This window comes from Coloeus monedula (genome assembly GCF_965178545.1).
Source record: "Coloeus monedula genome assembly, chromosome: 6".
Taxonomy (NCBI): domain Eukaryota; kingdom Metazoa; phylum Chordata; class Aves; order Passeriformes; family Corvidae; genus Coloeus; species Coloeus monedula.
The window spans coordinates 15,552,392-15,571,630 of record NC_138786.1 but is presented as its reverse complement, the minus strand read 5'-3'; the positions used below and the strand labels follow the sequence as shown (position 1 = coordinate 15,571,630).

The 19,239-nt window shown below is 40.9% G+C and overlaps 1 protein-coding gene across 1 annotated transcript; it reads left to right on the top strand.

Annotated features, from left to right (window-relative positions):
- Positions 1-603: 603 nt before the first annotated feature.
- Positions 604-15,933, top strand: SPTY2D1 (SPT2 chromatin protein domain containing 1). Its single transcript, XM_082283316.1, has 6 exons — positions 604-737; positions 9,459-9,573; positions 11,008-12,603; positions 13,373-13,529; positions 13,660-13,737; positions 14,971-15,933. Exons 1-6 carry the CDS (start codon positions 678-680, stop codon positions 15,065-15,067), a joined length of 2,103 nt encoding a protein of 700 aa, XP_082139442.1. The 5' UTR covers positions 604-677; the 3' UTR covers positions 15,068-15,933.
- Positions 15,934-19,239: the final 3,306 nt, after the last annotated feature.

Sequence of the window (19,239 nt, the reverse complement as noted above, 5' to 3'; positions counted from 1 at the left end):
GGTGATAATCACAGACTCATCTTTAAAGATTATCTAGTTCTGACCCCCCTGCCATGGGCAGGGACACCTTTCACTAGACCAGGTTGCTCGCAGCCCCATCCAACCCGGCCTTGACCACTCCAGGGATGGGGCATCCACAGCTTCTCTCGGCAAGCTGTTCCAGTGCCTCACCACCGTCCCAGTAAAGAATTTCTCCGTGGCACTACTCTCTATCAGTCTGACGCCGTCACCCCCGTCCCATCACTCCATGCCCTCGAAAACAGCCTCTCGCCAAGGCGTTTCAGGGGCGAACCCGAGGTGGGTGGAGGGACAATCCCCGGCATCGGCGCCAGCTGTGAGCGGGGGGCGGCGAGAAGGGCCGGGCCGGGCCGGGCCGGGCCGGGCAGGGCGGGGCGGGGGCTGCCCCGGTGGTCTCATAAGGCCGACCCCGCCGCAGCTCCAGGCCCTGCCGTTCCGCGGGGCTCCGAGAGGCATCTTGCCCGTTCCCTCCCCCTTCCCAGCCCCGTTTCCCGTGGAGAGGCTCCGCCACAAGGGAAGTGACGCCGGCGCCAGGCGAGGTTATATAAAGGGTAGGCGGCAGCGGGCGGAAGCGAGCGGGGCCGAGCGGGCGGCGGGCGGGGGACCGCGGGCGGTGCGAGCGGGGAGGCTGCCGCAGCCCCCCGTATTCCGGCCCGGCCATGGATTTCCGCAACATTCTTGTGATGGCCTCGGAGCAGCAGGGGCTGAACGCGGTGCCGGTGAGCTCGGGGGCGGCTGGGGCTGCCGGGGGGCGCGGAGCCGGGGCGCGGTGGCGGTCGGGCCCGGGGAGGGCCCCGCGGCCGTGGGAGCCCTGCCCGCCTCTGCCTCGGCCCCCGCCCGGGCAGCGGCCTCGGCCGGGCCTTTCGCCTCGCCAGCCGGGGCTGCTCGCTTCTGGGGGCTGGAGAAGCGTCTGTGTGTGGGGAGGGGGCGAGCGGGGCCCCTTCCGTCAACAAGTGCCGGCACCCCCGGGCTGGGAGCGGGCAGCCGCGGCTTGCGCCTCCCGGTCTGGAAGTGCCGAGATCCCGGGAGCAGAGCGGTGGTGCGGGGGAAGGCAGTGGCTAAAAGTCGGCTAAGTCCTTTTGTTTGCGCTGAAAACACAAGTCTGCCACGTCTCAAGTGCGGGTCGGAGACAAAGTGACAAGTTTTGCGTGAATGGTCTGCGTTGTCTGAGGTGTCTGTGTGCACCGCGAAGGAATAACGTGTACCGGCGCTGCGGCGAGGATTGGTGGAAGGCATTTGCAGTATTGTTCTGAAGTCTGTATCTCAGCAGTTTGTGGTTTAGTTCAAGCTATCAGTAACATGTGGATCCCATATGAAATAACCCACTGACTTGCCTGGATGAAGTCTGGCAGTAGGAAGGGCACGTGGCCTTTTCGTACATTAATATCCTGGGTTTGATTCCTTTGGGAGGACCCAAATTAAAAGTCATGCGTGCTTATTTGGATAAAAAATATTTTCTCTTTGGTAGCCAGCAGCTAGGGAGACACTTCTTCTATTTGTTCTTCAGTAGAGTGCTAGAGGTCTACTCCTACGATTACTTTGCTTAAACCCAGTGTAAATGAGGGGTAGTTGTTTTTTTAACAAAAATTGGGAAAACCAGAAGAAAACGACTTTCAATTGTACAGTGTCTTCATTTTGGTGGTGTAAGACCTAGTGAGTTTGTCAGTGTCTCTGTATCTATCATTAGTAAAACTTTGGTAATATTCACTAATAGCGTGACCAGTTGATAACATGTACCAACCATATGGGAGATGTGAAATTAATCAGATTCCATTGTGGGTTTAAAATCTTATAAAATATATTTTTTAATATTTAGGCACATTTAATTCGTTTCTGACTCTACATAGGAATCTGGTTTGTAACATAAATAATACAACAACAAATGTAGAAATACTTTAGGATATTTAAATGCCCATTTTGTCAGTCTTCACTATATCAGCTGTTCCACTAAGTTGTCACTGGGCTATTGTAATTCTTATTTTAGATGTTTAAAGCTTCTCTTTACAGTCTGTTTTCCCATGCAGCTTTACTGTGTGTGCCACTACTTTTTTTTTTGCAGGTAGTTTCAAATCATGATGATGCCATGTTCTCCATTGCAGATGTGGTGGTGGGGGGAGGGGATCCTACTTGTTGTGCAATGGATGAGGGTTTAGCTCCTCTTTTTTAGAAAAGGCAGCATTAGGATTTGCTAATTCCTGATTAACTCATGGAGTGAGAGTGCAGTTGAATCCATAGCTGAAACAGTTTGGTTTAGCACATTAGTGGTGCAGCTTTTAACTCTGAAGTTGGCCCCAGTCTCTGAGCAAAAGCAGAGCTGCACTTGGCACTTCTTGAGGTTATTTGCAGCTGCTGGACTTTAAAAGAGAGCCCATGGAGATTTTACTATCACTGGACATCTAAACAACTCCACTACGTTAAAGCTAATACAGTAAATGTGTTCATATAAGAAAAATAGAATTAATTTTAAATAGTTTTATTAAAAACACCATATAGACTAATTACACAATTTACTGGTATGTAAAATTACCAGGTTTTCAGAAATGTTAATTCTTGCATTAATGAGCATATCCCCTGAATTTCTCTCTGAGAAGTTTATTTTAAACTTCACAGTGCATTAAACTAAATACTCCATGCCCTTTGTAATGAAAAATAGTGGCATAAACAAGTAGTGTATATTCAAAGTGTATATAAATATACATACACACTATACAGGTAGTGTTTAGTCCAAAGTGGAAACTATATAAAAGCTTTAATAAATAAAGTGGTGTTGTATTGTAAAAGAGGGGCTTGGATAAAGCAGATATTACATCATGTCCCTGTCAAAATGAATCTGCTTGTTCATCTCCCTATGGAAATCCAGATTCAAAAGGAACGTTGCTGAAATCAGCCTTTTGGTGCCCTGTTAGTTGCATCAGGTTTTGTTTCTAAATAAAACAGTACATATATGAACTACTGTCTAAGCTGTTAATGATGTGCTGCTAATCATGTTCGTAGCAGTTGCTGAGTAGAGCCCCAGGTTTTATCATCTAATATTCCATAGGGGTTTCACTGTTGTATCTTGTTACCTGTGCTCATGTTAGCAGTTCATTAGATTTTCAGTGTGGTCTTGCTCTGACTAGACATGATAATAGTTATGAGATTTAATGTTGACTTTAGAAAGGTTTCAATTCATTCTGTCACTCTTTTTGGTAAAGTTGGTATACTCTGTTATGCCATGTGTTTCACATGACATGGTGAAGCACTTTCAGATATTTTTATTGTAGCTATTCTTTAAAATACGAAATTTTATTGCAGCTTAAAAAAAAAAAACCCTTGAGGACAGTTGGAACCAAGTCATTCTTGTATTTCACCATAATTTCTAATAAATTATTAATGACAATATAGACATCTCATATTGCTCCCAGTTCCTTTCAGCTGAGGGTGAAACTTCGATGTACGGAATTTACAGAAATCTGAGACAATTTAACCACAAAGAGGTGATGCAAAACTGAAAGAGCTTGTCATCCACGTCAGCACTTGCTGCGGTCTCACTTCAAGTTAGACTAATATGAGGCAGCCTCCAGTGAAGCTGACAGATCCAAATAGCCACGAGGAATTAAGTATTTGTGAAGTGAAACACTAACAGAATCCCAAGAGTTTGTTCAGAGGGCCTTGGGTTACAGAGCCTGCCCATCGAATTCTAATCTGCAAATTATCGAGCGTTTGCCCACAGGCAAGAGAAGCCCTGCATGTGAAATAATGGGAATGGCTGTGAAGTGCAGATTGCTGCTGTAGGACCAGACTCCCATTGACTGATGTGTGTGCATTTATTGTGTGCTCAAATGTGCCTCTGAACAGGGCCTAAAATGTTTTGGATTGCGTCAGCCTCCACAGGAGGAACTGCAAGATACACAATATGAAATGTTGGCAGGGACGAGGAGGACTTCTACTCTCAACTTGACTGACTTGATAGTAAAGTTCCAGACTGTCGAGGTTTAAATGCTGACTAGTAGAATTTTCAGCTTTTCTTATTCCTGGTCTCTTTTTTGCAAAAGCAGATGAAAATGGGGACCACAATATCACTTCAAAAAGGAAAGCATAAAGTATCTGTTCAGGGTTTTTTTCCTGTATGAAACAACATTTAATAGAAGAAATCTTTGCTTTTTTTACAGCCAGTGGTTCTGCTGGAGTGTTGTGGCAGCAGTTGCAAAATTGGAGGAAAATAATTTTTGCTTCTTTTAGGAATAAAATGTATGAACCCGTTGAATTGGTTTGGGGAGAGGAGAATGGTATGAGCTGATAGGCTTTACCAATAAGAGTATTTTAACTTTCTCTTGGTAGGGATTGTTAGAACCTGAAGGGAGGCAAATTTAAACATACTTTTTACTATTTACTTTGTCACAACCAGATATTGAAAGCAGCAGTTGAGAAGTCATCCTGTGTGTATTCTAAGACAGTCTCTCTGCAGAGTCAGCTGCTGGGAACTCGGTGGTGAATCTGTAGCAGAAGCTTTGGAAATACCAGCTCAGGATGAACAGCAGAGGCCCCTGGGCAGTGAACACAAATGGCCACTTCAAATGTGGAAAGCTGCCTTCTGAGGAACTGGCATTGTGAGAGGAGTGACACAAACAAGGGTGTATGTGGTGGATGAACCATTCCTGATGTTCCTAGAAAGTTACACACTGAAGAATATTTAGGGGGAAACAGGGACTTCCCATTGGAAGTTACATGTCTTGGCAAATGATAAGGAAGAACAGGGAAAGTGTTGTAACATCATACAGGGGTCACTACTTGGTAGTGAAAAACAGTAAATAAAAGAATCTGCAGCCTGTGAGAGCCTCTGCAAGTTGCCTGTAGTGGATAACACAGGTGGAATTGTCTTTGCATTGCATGTGCAAGCCCATTGCAGTAACTGAGCTGCCCAGGTGCTCTCCTTGAGAATCAGGCTTGGCAGAATTGATCTCTTGCATTGCCACTTGTGTAAATACTGACCATTGTTAAAGGCAATACTACTACTGTTACTTCTCTTTGGGGCTGGTATTTGGTCTAGGCACTTTTTGAGTGCCAAAAAGTTTACAATTATTTTATAAATTCTGTTTTACAGTCCAAGATTTGGTACTTGAGTGCTGACATCAAAGCAGCTACAACTCTATCAGGATCAAGTGCCGCATTTTGTAGGAAGTCAGTGACTTCAGAGCAAGTAGTCACTGTTTACAACTTGAATAGTGAAGTGTTCTGGGAACAGCTTGACCCGCTCTTTCCTAAAGGCTATATATTTCTATTCCTCTTTTGATTTAACCAACTTTGCAATAGTAATTAAAAGCCAGAGTAGTGCAGCTGGTACAGTGACATGTGCTGGCTTATTTTGCCTGGTTTACGTGCAATCTGATGCATATTCATTTGCACTGTATGTAAAACACTTTATTAGTATTTGTGGAAAGTGTATGGTTCAGTGCTTTTAAAAAGACTACACTTAAGCTATTGCTAAATGAATGTGAACAAAACTTATATTAGCAACAGTACAGAAAAAGGGTATTCATTTATGAATTGTTTTGCTGTGTTTTCAGCTGTTAGTCAATATTAAGAAATGCTACTGATGGGAAAATGTAACTTATTTTGTGTGATTTGTCATGTTAGGGCCAGTCAGAAAAGAGCTTGTCTGTCAAGCTGCTTTACAAACCTGCTCCTGGATGGGACACTGTTGGTCACAGTGCAGCAAAACAAAGCCTGAAAACTGCTTCCCCATCACTTTAATTCTTTATTAGGCTTCCTAACAGAATAGATCAATCTACATTTGTCCCTGCTGTTAAGCAGTTTTCAAAGGTGCTCCTTAGGCACAAAATCATTTAGGTTGGAAAAGATGCTTGAGTCCTACACAGTTTTTTAAACAGAATTTTCAAAACGATGGATACAGTTGAAATGGAATAATTAAATGAAGCTTTGCCAAATTAGGTTACCAATGTCAAAACATAATGTGTTTAACTTTGTAGGATAATTTACACAGACATCATTATACTAAGATGAGTATACTACAAAGTACTGCAAATAATTTCTAATGTACTAATTAGCTTCAACCTGTTTGACAAGATTTTGACTGATAATGTGTGGATTGCTTTGCTTCTCTGTCTGTTCCAGTTAAAATGGAGTAAGCCAGATTTCTTTGGGACACAGAGCCATGGGCCACATTTGAGCAAAAGCTGAGAGACAATGCTGCACCACAGTTCAGGTGTCCTGAGCAGTCAAGTCTTGGAATGCTTTTGGTGCAAACAACAAAATCGGTTCTCAGATTGTGGTGAACTTCTTGCAGAGAGGTGAAGCTCAGTAAATGAGCTTGGCTGTAGTAGGTCTTTAATGTGATGAGGTGTCATGGCAGGTTTTAATATGCAATGTATGTGGGTAGTGCATCTTTGTAATTCTATTCTGGTCATTTCAGAAACTGCTCAAGAAGGCTACAGGGCAGCTACAATACCAGCCACTTTCTTGGAGTCAGTTTTGGGTGCAGTTTAGAAATGAGCCTCCAAACCTTGCTTCTTAGTGCATGTATATTCAAGCTAATTTATGGGTTTGCATGTTAGTAATTAAAGTAATCCAAGGATCTATTCATGTGTTGCTGATCAATTAATGAGAAATGAGAATGAAGGATTCCATTGTGTGATATGGACATTTATAGGGTATATGCTGCCAGCCTGCCTGATTATTGCTTCTAAAACATTTGGATGTAGGTCTCCTTACCAGATACTTTATTTAATTATTTTAGTTAAGTTTCATAAGGCTTTATGAGGGTAGGAAGATATTTATAGAAATGCTGACTTGTGTGGCTCTTCAGTGATACTTTTTTTGTTTGGGTCTGTTTTTCACATCTCTTTCATTTGGTGAGAATCTTAATGTCTCATGTGGGAGATCTTGGTTTAGATTTTAATCTGTTGGCTTACTTCTGAAATAAAACAAACAAAACCCCCACCCTCTCAAACCTCAGGTTTGGGTTTCTTTTGTTCCTAAATATATTCTGCTTTCCATCTGCTTCTGGGTTTAACTGCCTTCTATTGTATTTATCTTTGCAACTGTCTCTTTCTCATTGCTTTGTTTTTTCTTCTGTATTCTGTTTGTGAGAAGAAGTTCAAAAAAATTTATCTTTTTCCCCATTTCAGGCACAATCTGGTACATTTGTGAAAGGCAGTGTCTGAACATGTGTAGCACATTAGTGCAAGTGGTTGTTACAGAACCCAGTAAGAGGCAATTGGGCACTTAACATTGATTTAAGTAATGTTTATTGGATACGAGAGAAGCAAAAAGGGGGTAGTGTAGATAACTTTACATCTGTTCAGTTGCTGGAACCCCAGGCTGAACAGCAGTGGACAGACCTCAGGCCATGCAAATCCTGTCTGTGTTGCAGATGAGAAGTATTGTAGTCTTTAGAGCTTTTGCAGTATGTCCTGGGCAGTTAAAGCTCAATTTATCATTTCCTCTGCCAAGGAAAAGGATGTTAACACGAAAACATGCAGCTTTACCTCAGGATATAATGAGATACAGAATAGGAACCATTAAAGGTGATCTAGTCCAACTCCCCTGCAATGAGCAGGGATAGTCTTAAACAGATCAGGTCACCCAGAGCCCTGTCCAACCTGGCCTTGAATGTTTCCAGGGATGGGGAATCTACACCCTCTCTTGGCAATCTGTGCCAATGTTTCACCATGCTCATCAAACAATTCCTGGTCAGAATCTACCCTGTTTTAGTTTAAAGCCAATATCCCCTGTCCTATTGCTACTGCCTCTGCTGAAAAGTGTCCCCATCTTTCTTACAAGCTCCCTTTCAGTACTGAAAGGCTGCAACAAGATCTCCCTGGAGTTCTCCTGGCAAATTACACCACGTGCAAGTGCTGTAAGTGCCAGGTGCCGTTGGGGGCTGTGTATTCTGTCACAGTTAGTGCTGAGGTCACACTGATCTCAGGTGATAAGCGGAGTGCAGGCCTGCACCGCTTCAGGTCAGCTTGTGTGTGGATCACTAACTCCTTGATGTACAACAGTATTGTGTTTAAGATCACTGCCAGCAGGAACTTAAATCAGTATTGTTGGTTATACATCAACCTATTAATTATGCTGGTGAAGTCAATTCCAACTTTTGGAGTAATTAAATTTTTTGAGTTGATTTATTTATTTTTGCTGAATTAGGTAACCTGAAACTGAAATGAGTATCCACAAGCAAGCTGAAAATGGAGCTGTAAACCTGCAGTCTGGAATTCAATTGACTGGCAGCTTGGGCTGTAGTTTGCTTTTAGGTCCTCTTGGTCAAAGACTAGGGCTAAACTGAAGTACTTTTATTCCATTACTAATGCAGCCATTGCATTCCTTAATAGTCTAATGCATTTCACTCATTTTGTTTCCCTACCTGGCTTCTGGTTTCCTATTCATTCCCTCCAAAAGCTGAGTGAGCCCCTGTTGTGGATGAGTAGAATGTACCTCACTCAAAAGACAGGCAGCAATGTATTTTGAGATGAAATAATGATTTGACAATTCACTGGAATTTAACAAAGTTTAACAGTGGTTTGATGAGGTTTAATAAGTTTATTGCAAGGTTCATCTTATCAATTAATGGAAGAAACATACAAAAAAGAAGGTTGAGTTCAAATTCATTCATTAATGAGTTCATTTAGAGTGATTCTCAGATACTGGCAATGGAAAAAGTATAGTCCTGTTGAGTCACAAGGTTGAGTGGATTCCTTGCTTTCTAAACTCCATTTGGAGCTAGGAGTGGCTGGATCCATTCTTAGTCTCAGGCTTGGTCAGTAGTATATGTCTAATGGAATTATCCATACTGTTTGTAATAATTTGAAGTGGATGGATTAGTAAGATTTCATAATACTGATGCAACAGCCTCTGTCACCTACTGAGCATCTGTCATGAGTAAGGAGTCTTTCCACCTTGGGTAAGGAAGGATCCCTTACCTTCAGGTAAGGGCCAAGCACCAAGTTTCTAACCCTGAGAGGCATCCCTGCTCTAGGTGGTCACCTGGCATCCAGTTAAGCTGCAGCTCAGGCAGAAATCAGGCCCATCCTGATGGCAGTATTTGTAGGGTGAAGTAGTTGGCTGCTGGCCAATGGTATAGACAAGAGATGTCCTTATCTTAGTGCTGATATCTTCTTCTGGACTTTGGTTATCTTGCTCTTTTGATGGTTATAAAACAGCCTTTCAAAATATTTTTCAAGATACCTGTACTCCCTTGGACCAGACACTTTCTAGCTTGCAAGTTTATCCCGAGGACTTGGGGCTGGTTGCTCCTTAGTCAGCCTGAAAGTACAGCTGTGAGTCAAATGTATCCAGCATGACCCTCAGCTTCAGTGGCAATTCATTGTTTACTCTGTATCATCTCTGGGCTTAAGCCAAGTACAGGACTGTTATGCAACTCCTCAGTTTTAAACTCTTAATTTCTTAACTCTTCTGACATATTTCTTTGTTCTTTGCAGAAAAGGTACAGTTTAGCTGTTGGTCCTCCCAAAAAAGTTCCCAAAGTCAAGGGTGTAGAGTCTGCAGCAGTGCAAGCCTTTCTCAGACGGCAAGAAGAAGAAAAGAGGAAAAAAGGTAAAAGTACAAAATATCTCCTATGGGAGACTTTCATGGATTCTTTGGTACTTGTCACCTTATTCAAAGTTCTTGGAAATATAGCTGCACATGTGTTTCTGGAATTTATGCATAGAACTGATTCTGAGGGAAAGCCAGAACTAAGGACCAGGGATGTTTACTTGCTTTCCTAAGGAGTTAAACATTAATCAGCTACATTAGCATTTATGGTTAGAGATTCAGAAGCAGTTAGGGTGAAGAGCAAAAAACTCTCTGAACTTTTGTCAGCTTAACTTTGAAAAGCTTCATCTGTGTGAAAAATGGAAAGAGTTGCTGTTGTTTTGTCTTAGTCTAGTGTATCAGTACAGTCTGAATTTTAAAGAGTCTGAGCCACAATTTTTCCGCTTCTGTATTGCCTTTAAATAGTCTATGGAATAAACTAGTACTGCATTGCTTCTGATGTTAATGTTGTGTTAAAGGTAACCAAATCCAATGGACTGGATGGCCCAGGTTATTCCTCCTCTCCTGGGCCAGTCATGAGTCTGTTCCTTATCCCTACTGCCAGGTCCAGCCAGAAGCAAGACTAGGCATGAATTCCGCATGGGCATGCTGGCACACTCTGTGCTGTCACAGCATTTGATGATAGAATAATACAAGGCGTGGTACCTTTACAGGCACCCAAAATATGAGTAGTCCAATCCATTTTCTAGGAATTTTTACTTTTTCTGAATCTTTCTGGTATTTGGCCCCCACTCCTTCATCTGTCCAGTATTTGGTATTTAGATGTCTCATTCACCAGGTAGTTCAGTCTGACTCTTGTCAGCAGCTCACAGGCACATGGTAGAGAGCATTACTTATGCAGAAAACAGCTAAGCCAGAACAGTAAGGATGTAGTACAGACTGTGGAGATAGACCCCTGTGCCCTATCAAACATGTGTAATGACCAGCTGCTTGCTTATCTGTGTTCAGCTGCTTCTCTCTCCCCTATATCCCTCTACACACACACAGACTATTTTCTGATTCTTATCTCCCAATACTTATTCCCTCCCCTTCTTCAACCTCCCTTCAACATTTGATAGTAAGTTCTGTACAGTCTCAAGGTTCTCTTGCTCAGTCTCAGAACTCTCTCTGCTACCCAGAGATCCCATAAATTCTGTACCTTCTTATACAGTGATTGTCCATATTTTTCATAGCATCCTGGAAAGCTGCTTCCCTCAAAAAGCCTTAGTGGGTTTTGTTATAGCAGCATTTGACTTAATTGCTTGCCTTTGTTGGAGCAGCTGATACAGGTGGGTTAGCCTGCCCTGTTGGCAGACCTGTAGTCACTTTCTGGACTATTTTGGATAGCTGTTAGCCAGTTATCTTTAAGTTACTGTCCTAAGTGGTTTTTTAGTTTGGAAAACATTGAAATAAAAAGTAGTGCTTTTGCATAACTTTCTCCTGATTTTCTTGCAGCGCTGGAAGAAAGAAGGAAGAAAGAGCAGCTCTTGGCAAGGCGCATTGAACTGAAACATGACAGAAAGGCAAGAGCCATGGCCTCACGAACAAAGGATAATTTTTATGGTTATAATGGCATTCCTGTTGAAGAGAAGCCTAAAAAGAGGAGGACTTGTGAGAATGTTGCTCAAGCCCCAGAGGCTGAGTATGCAACAGAAGATGAAGCTGAGCAACTTGAATATAGTCAGACAGAATCTGAGCATGAGCAAGAAGAATATGAAGAGAAACCATCCAAAGCTGCAGTGAAACCAAAGGCACCTCCCAAAAGTGCACCAGCACCTCTGAACTTTGCAGAGCTATTGAGGCTTGCTGAAAAGAAACAATATGAACCAGTGGAAATAAAACCAGTGAAAAAGGTGGAAGAGAGGCCCAGAACTGCAGAAGAACTGAGAGAGAGGGAGTTCTTGGGACGCAAAAACAAAAAAGTAGAAATGCATAAGAAAAGTGAGAAGGAGATTAAGCCTGCAGGGATATCCAGTTCTTCAAAAAAACTGTCTTCTCAAAAAGCATCTGTAAATGCAAAACTTAATAAAAGTTCAGTAGATAAACATTCCACATCTAAGAACAGTCTGTCACTTTCTATGGGTGGTATTGATAAGAAATCCAAAGCACCAGCATTGACTGAAAAACACCCACGGTCATCATCTTCTTCCAGACTTGATCAAATGGAAAGAAACTCACAAAATGGTTCCTTAAAAAGCTCTACTGGTAGCAGTCATAGTAAATTACCTGTCAATGGTATTAGAAAGTCTGGCTCAAGCTCTCACGTGCCACCCTCAAAACCCATGGCCAATGGGGCTCAGAGGCTGCCATCTGCTAAAGAATCCAGCCTGAAAAAGCCTGCTCATGCAAAACCAGGAAAACCTGCAGCCCTTCAACATGGAATCAACTCCAATGCAAAGCGATCAGGCAGCAGCTTAGGAAAAGGAGGACCTGGACATCCCGGGGGCGGTTCAAGTGCAGGACCGGGGCGATCAAGCAGCAATTCTGGCGTGGGACCTGGGAGGCCAGGAAGTGGTTTAAGCTCAGGACCTGGGCGACTGGGCAGCAGCTCAGTCCCAGGACCTGGGAGGCCAGGCAGCAGCTCAAGCACAGGACCTGGGCGACCGGGGGGTGGCTCAGGCGTGGGACCAGGAAGGCCGACGGGCAGCTCAAGCACAGGACCTGGGCGACCAGGCAGCAGCTCAGGCATGGGACTGAAGCGACCGGGCAGCAGCTTGGGCACTGGATCAGGAAGGCCAGGCAGCAGCACAAACATAGGACCAGGGCGACCAGGCAGCAGCTTGGGAACAGGACCAGGAAGGCCAGGAGTCAGTCCAAGCACAGGAGCCAAGCGACCAGGCAGCAGCTTGGGCACTGGACCAGGGAGGCCGGGCATCAGCACAAGCACAGGACCTGCGCGACCAGGCAGTGGCCCGGGCACAGCTGTAAAACCCAAGTGTACTGTCGTGTCAGAAACCATTTCTTCTAAAAACCTTGTCACAAGACCTAGCAATGGACAGATGAATGGAATGAGACCTTTTCCAGGGCATAGACCTGTGCTTCATCCTCAAGGTATGCATTTCTAGAACAAAGAATTTTTTCACTGTTGTGGTTTAACTCCAGCTGGCAACTAAGAACCATGCAGCTGCGCACTTGCCCTGTCCTCCTGTAGGGAGAAGAATTGGAAAAAAAGTGAAACTCAGATAAGAACAGTCTAATAATTGAAACAAAATTAAATATAGCAACTTCTTATTTATTTTTACCTATGTTCATAATTCTTGAAATACAGGTGGTGTGAAGTATCACATGAAAGGAAACTAAGCAGCCTGTGATGGATATTGGTATATGAATGCTGTTGAAAGGAGCAGAATTGAAGGATTTGCTTCCAGCGTTGCTTGATAGTTGGTCTGTAAAACTTTGTAGCGTCTAAAATAACAGATGCTTGAAGGGCTACATGAAAAATCAGTCACAGGTTTTACATTTCAGTGTTTTTGCAAATTTATTTTATCAGTGACAAGCAGTTCTAAAAATTTATTTCTGATCAGGAGCAAGCAGTGTGGAGTGTAATAAGTGACTAGAAAACCCTGAAAAAAGAACAGGTATCTGTCGAGTGGTTTCCTCAGGATGCTATTGCTAATACTGATATGTTATCTCCTCTAGCATAACTCAGAGGAAGTATTTCCTCTTGCTGAATTTCTGAGAAATGCTGGTTAACTTGAGCCAGAAGCTTTCCACCTTGAAGCCCAGAAAATGGCTGTGCCTAAGGTATAGCAAGGAGAAGTACTGTTAAATTAATGTAGTGTTCATGTTACTAACGATTGTCTTCTCTCCCATCATTTAGGTCTTGGAAGACCACCTATTAGTTACAAGAGACAAATAGATGATGATGATGATGATGAATATGACTCTGAAATGGATGACTTCATTGAAGATGAAGGGGAACCTCAAGAAGAAATATCAAAACATATTCGGGAAATATTTGGCTATGACCGGAAAAGGTAAGAAAAGTGACAATTTTAAGATACTGCAGAACAAGCAGTAGAACAAGTAATTATTCTTCCTAAGAAGGGATATGAATTCGTTAGCTGGGTTTTTTTTAAGTGTTAATAACTGATATTTTATTTTCAGGTACAAAGATGAAAGTGATTATGCCTTACGTTATATGGAGAGCAGCTGGAGAGAGCAACAGAAAGAAGAAGCTAGGAGGTATGCATGGATTTAAACTTGGATACAAATTGGGAAGTTTGTTTGTTGCTGAAGTCATAGGGCTAAGCTAGCAAATATCCAATCTGCTTTTTATAGCAGAGGTGTATAAGCCTTACAATTTTTTGTAAGAAAGCTTAAGTAAAGATGAAACTCATACAGTCAGTGGTGGATACACTAAATAAGTCATGTATGTTCTTATCTATCACAAACCTGGCTTGTTAAGAACCAATAAAAACCAAAGCTAATTAATTTCAAAAAATCTTTTTAAAAATACAAATTTCAGTTGAAATTCCAAATCCTTTAACTTGTCCCAAACATTACAATATTCTGCTAGTTTGAGGTCTGGAAATTTTGTTTTTCTCTATACACGTGTGTCTGTATTTCTGTAGAAGTATAAAAAGTATGCTGACAAGATTTTGTAGTCACTGATTTAAAATATGAAGATGATATTTTCATATTGGTTTTGGCCTTTGGGCCTGGGCAATTCTTGTGTCATAAACTGATTTTCTTTTTGTTTTTTAATGAGTGGTGGGACAAGTTTTGTGAAAGCTGTGTAAGGTTTTTTATAGAAAGTTAAAATACTGGAATGCATGGAGTTACCAAATTCTTTTGTTCAACTTAAATTCCTATTTGGTTATTTAGAAGGTGCCTTGAGCGTTAGAAACTTGCATCTTTGAAGTTATAATCAGTGTCCTTATTCCTCCTGGCTCCTGAGGAATAGCTGCAGCCCATGGAAAGATATAGTCTGTTAAGTGGAGTTAGGGGAAATAACTGGAATTTTAAAGTGATACTGCTTTTAACCAAACTCTGTTGACATCTTAGAGTGAGCTTTTGCAGGGTTGAATTCCTGACTCACTTTAACTACACGTGCACCATAAAGGAAGTGGAGATAAGAAACTTGAGTTAAATTCAGTTTTACCTTTTCAATGGATGTGTTTCAGTTGCTGCATTTTGGGAGAAAAAAAGACCTTATGTATTAAATTTAGTAAATATTTTTACACAATTTTTATTTTTGAACAGAAGTCTTGAATTTTTTTCTCTTGAAATATTTGATTCTAGTCTTATGATAAAAAAATCGTGATTTCTTAAAGCTATATTCATTCTGTAATTAAAGAACATCTGATATGAAATTATTCTTCAAATCAGCTGTAGTACTTTTAGCATTGCTTTTTGTAGAAGTAAAACCTCAAGTGTCCTGAGTAGCAGTGTAAAGGATTTAATCTTGTTTGGCAGCTTGAGACTCGGTGTTCAGGAAGACTTGGAAGAATTGAGACGGGAAGAAGAAGAATTGAAACGCAAGAGACAGTCAAAGAAGCTGAGGACACGTTAACTGACTTACGATGTTGACTTTGTTCATGTTTCTGCTCCCCTCTGCCTTCATACATCTCTTATTCTACTTCAGTTTCCATTTGCTTGTTAGAGGGCAAAAGAATATTTAAAGGGATTAAAGTACTGAAAAGCAAGGCTTTAGTTTGACCTAAATAAGATATTTATTTTTAATACTTGCCAGGGTTGTTTTTTTATGAAGAAATTAATGCACTAATGCATATTAAATGGAATAAAATTAATAGATGTTTCCATTGATTAAACCAGTTCAAGATGCCAGCAGAAATATTGACTAGCTATGCACTGACTTGGAACTGTGTGGGCCATGTACCAGTAAACCAATTTTGCATTCACTTGAAAGAAAGGAATAGCATTCTTGTTCCCTGATATTTCTTGAGACTTGGAAAGAGTGCTCTGTATCCTGCCCTGTCTCTCAACATGAGCCTCAAAGTGTTAAAATGTCATCTTCTGTACAACAGCAGCTTGGGTGTAAATTCATCCACAGCCCACAGGTGTTTAAGGCAATAAAGTGCTGCAGATCTTTTGAGGACCCATAAAATAACTTGAACCTCTTTATTACTAAACAGAAAAGTGCATGTCATTTGCAAACTGTGCAGTTATGGATATGGCCAAAAGAGTATGTTGGCTTTTGCTGTGTCTGGAATTCCAGTGCCAGTCTAATTCAGTATGAGAAACACACACCCTGAAACCAGGAATTTCTAGTGTTTGTATGTAACCGGTGCTTTTGGGCTCAAGCATATACTTGGGAATTCTTTTCCTGCCCTGTAAATCTTCAGATTTGTTTAACAGCTTCTGCTGCTTTTACAAATTGTGTTTTTTCTTGCATTAAACATCTGATGTGTTCAATTATTTAAAATGTGAAGCAGTCATTTATCTACTTAGTTTTACTGTTCAGAAGGAACATTAGAATTAAGTTTTGTTAGAATGTATTTGCAGCTTTTTCGTATTATCATGTTAACTAGTTAATATTTGTGATTGATTTCAGCATGCTGAAAACCTAAAATAATATGTATTAGCAGGAGCGTTAGTTCAGTTACTTTCCTTAATGCCCGTATTTGCACATTATTTCTAACTATGCACTTAAAGACTGTTTGTTTCAGTAACTGAATTTGTTTACAATCAGCACAGGGTTCATGTAAGTCTACAGGAGCTGCACTGAGACCTGAAGCTCAAATCTGGTGTTGCACCTACTTGGATTTCCCCAAGTTGCCCTTCAAAGCTCACCAGTGTCATTACTCAGCTTTGCCTCAAGCTCCAGGACTCCATTGGTAGCATCTGCCTTCAGCTGCTTCAGGCCATTATGTTTTAATGCTAGAAATACTTTTAAAAGTACAAAAAGGGCTTTGGGTGTTGGTTGGGGGGGAAAAGGAAAAATTACCTTTTGGAAAAACAACAAAGGAATCTTTCCTATTGGGGCTATTTTTAACAGTGCTGTTTCTAGGAAGCAGTTCAGATAGCAACCTGTAAGGAATAGTCTTGGAAGCTGCTCAAGTTTAAACATCTGATTTTTAATGTAAGAAAAAACAGATTTGCCTTTTTAAGATGTTTTCTGTCAATGGTGTAGCATTTCACTGCCTCAGCAAAACACTGATGTAAGTTATGGCATAGTTTACATAAACTATCTCAGTATTAGCTAACATGGAGCCCAGGTGAAGATGCCATTGTTGCTCCTCTGTAGTTTTAACTTTCTCTATTAACTAACAAAAACTGCTTCTCAGTGTGTGCACTTGAGACCATGCAAGATAGTGTAACCTCACTGTCTAGAAGTGTGTTGTATTCTCTGCTGCATTGGGGCCATCTAAAATTTCCTGTTGGAGATTTCCTGGTTTCTAGAATTACCCATTCAGGACAGTGAACTTTGGGACCATGATCAAGTTCTGGGTTTGTACTTTTTAGTTCTTTTTAGCTGGAGAAAGACTCAAGGTCCATCAACCCAGACAGCTATATCATCTGTGAACAACTTCCTGCCTGACTGGGGAGAAAAAAGTATCTTATGAAGCAAAAGAAATATATGAATTTCAAATTGGTTCAGTTGGGAAAGAAATCTGCATTTCAGACAAATACAGGTTAAGTAAAACCTAATTATTTCACCACTTTCTGATTATTTAACCATGCAAGATCAGTTAAACTTCTTAATCTGTAAAGCACTTTGTCATTTAGATGGTGACTGGAATGTACTCTGCTAGCCTCCCTAAGACACTGTATAACTCTTTTCATGCAGTTGATCGTTGCTTAAATTGTCTCTTTCATATGAAAAATTATTCAAGGACACATTTGTAATTTTACAGTCAAGAAGTACTTTCTCATAATTGGCATGGGATGCTGATGGGTTTCCTATTTTGTACAAATGTTTGGCTTTTAATGTGCTTGCATATTTGTTGCATATTTGTATGTCAGCTAGGAAGCAACTAAACTAATTTTTTAATTCCTGACCTTGTATCCAAAAACCTGTTTACTGTTTGCCAGATTAATAGTATTCGTCTAATGACAGTATTTCAGTACTTGTCCAAAGTGCATCTGAATTTGAGGTGAAGAAAAACTGGAAGAATGCTTACATTGGTTTATCAGGATTGGCTGTTCAGCTAATGATTTAATTGTATTTAAGGAAATTCTGGTTTGGTCTTTAGATTTTTAATTCACTGTTTGACAATGTGCCTTTTTTACTAAATTGTGTCAAAAAATAATGAATGTAGGAGTATAAAAAGGTTGGTTTCTCTGCTATCTCAGATTCTATATCCTTAAACTTGAGAGTGTGAAATGATGTACTTTTCATAAAACCCTTCCAGGTCTGGCTTTGATTGCACAATTAAGGTAGCTACTTCTTTACTGCTAATGCTAAATCAAATGAAGGGCACTTTCTATTGATGACTACTTTTTGAAAATGTCTTGTATTTACACTTCAGCTGTATTTCACTTTACAGCAATGTCTTTTGGAGGCCAGGGTTTTGCATATCACAGGAAGCCTTAGTGTGCAACTCTGTGCTGTGCTTTAAAATAAAAATCTTTCAAGAAGTATATGAGATCTCTATGGAAATCTGGATTTATTTTTGTGTAAAGCCCAAAATATTGTCCAGGAAAACTAATTTTCTATTTTTTTTTTGCATTTTGTAACATAATCTAGTAGCTGATGCATATTTCTAGATAGAGCATATTTCTGGAGACCAAAACATGTCAGAAAGAAAATAAATATATGGAGAGACTGGTGTTTAAATTGTGATGAATGTACTTCTATTTATTTTGGTGAGTGGGTGTGATGCAATATTAAAGTATTAGTGTGTAAATAAGGGTGCTTCTAGTTTTAGCTGATGGTTTTTTTTTTTCTTTGGGGATATCATGTGTGCACAGTGTCTTTTTACACAATGTGACAAATCAGGTTAAAACCTCGTACATAGCTTAACTGCTCTCTGGTGCTGTCAAGAAGTGTATACTTTAGCACACACCAAATGCATATAAGTTTTTCAGAGTATGTATACAATAAATTAACAGGCATTAAACATTTTACTGCTATTTCTCATTGGTTTACTTCATGGAAGATTTATCAGAATTACTTTCTGCTGTTTCTTCTGAGCTCTCACATGGCAGTGTCAGCCTGAGTGTTCTCCAAGAATGGTTCTCATGCAGTCAGCAAGAAGGTATGAAAAATTTAGTGGAGTCACTTAAGCCTTCAGAAAAGATCTGAAAGTTCCTGGTGTCTCCTGCAGTTTAGACTGTGACATAGTGTATTTGGAGGAACGTGTATTTAGAAGGATACCCAAGTGTGCCCATTGCCTTCAATCTTTTGCATCTGAAGTGTTCATCCTGCAGTTTCATAAGGAGCACCCTTCTTGGGCTCCCTTATTCCCATATAAGGAGTCTGAACTACCTTGATGGCTGTCTCCTGTGGAAGGGTTTTCTGCTTTGATGGTGGAAGTAAGTGACTGTTTTGATCAGCTGGTGCTGTGACCCACTTCCAAATGGATGACTGGATACACATCAGTGAGCCCACCTGCCTTTACAAGGAACAGCAATGCTTGCATACTCTTGTGCTTAAAAAAATACTCTTTTAAAATATTCCAAATCTGCCTTTAATGTGTCCTTATGAGTACCTTGTTTTGAAGGCATGAAATCTTACCTTCTTTGGAGCTACCTTGTATGGAATTCCCTTAAGATTTTTAA

What these genes read in the sequence shown, in the direction of transcription:
- SPTY2D1 (XM_082283316.1), top strand. Translation starts at nt 678, where the DNA reads ATGGATTTCCGCAACATTCTTGTGATGGCCTCGGAGCAGCAGGGGCTG. An exon ending in AGGGGCTGAACGCGGTGCCG is followed by an intron (nt 738 to 9,458) that starts GTGAGCTCGGGG and finishes TGTTCTTTGCAG; the next exon opens with AAAAGGTACAGTTTAGCTGT. An exon ending in CAGAAAGAAGAAGCTAGGAG is followed by an intron (nt 13,738 to 14,970) that starts GTATGCATGGAT and finishes CTTGTTTGGCAG; the next exon opens with CTTGAGACTCGGTGTTCAGG.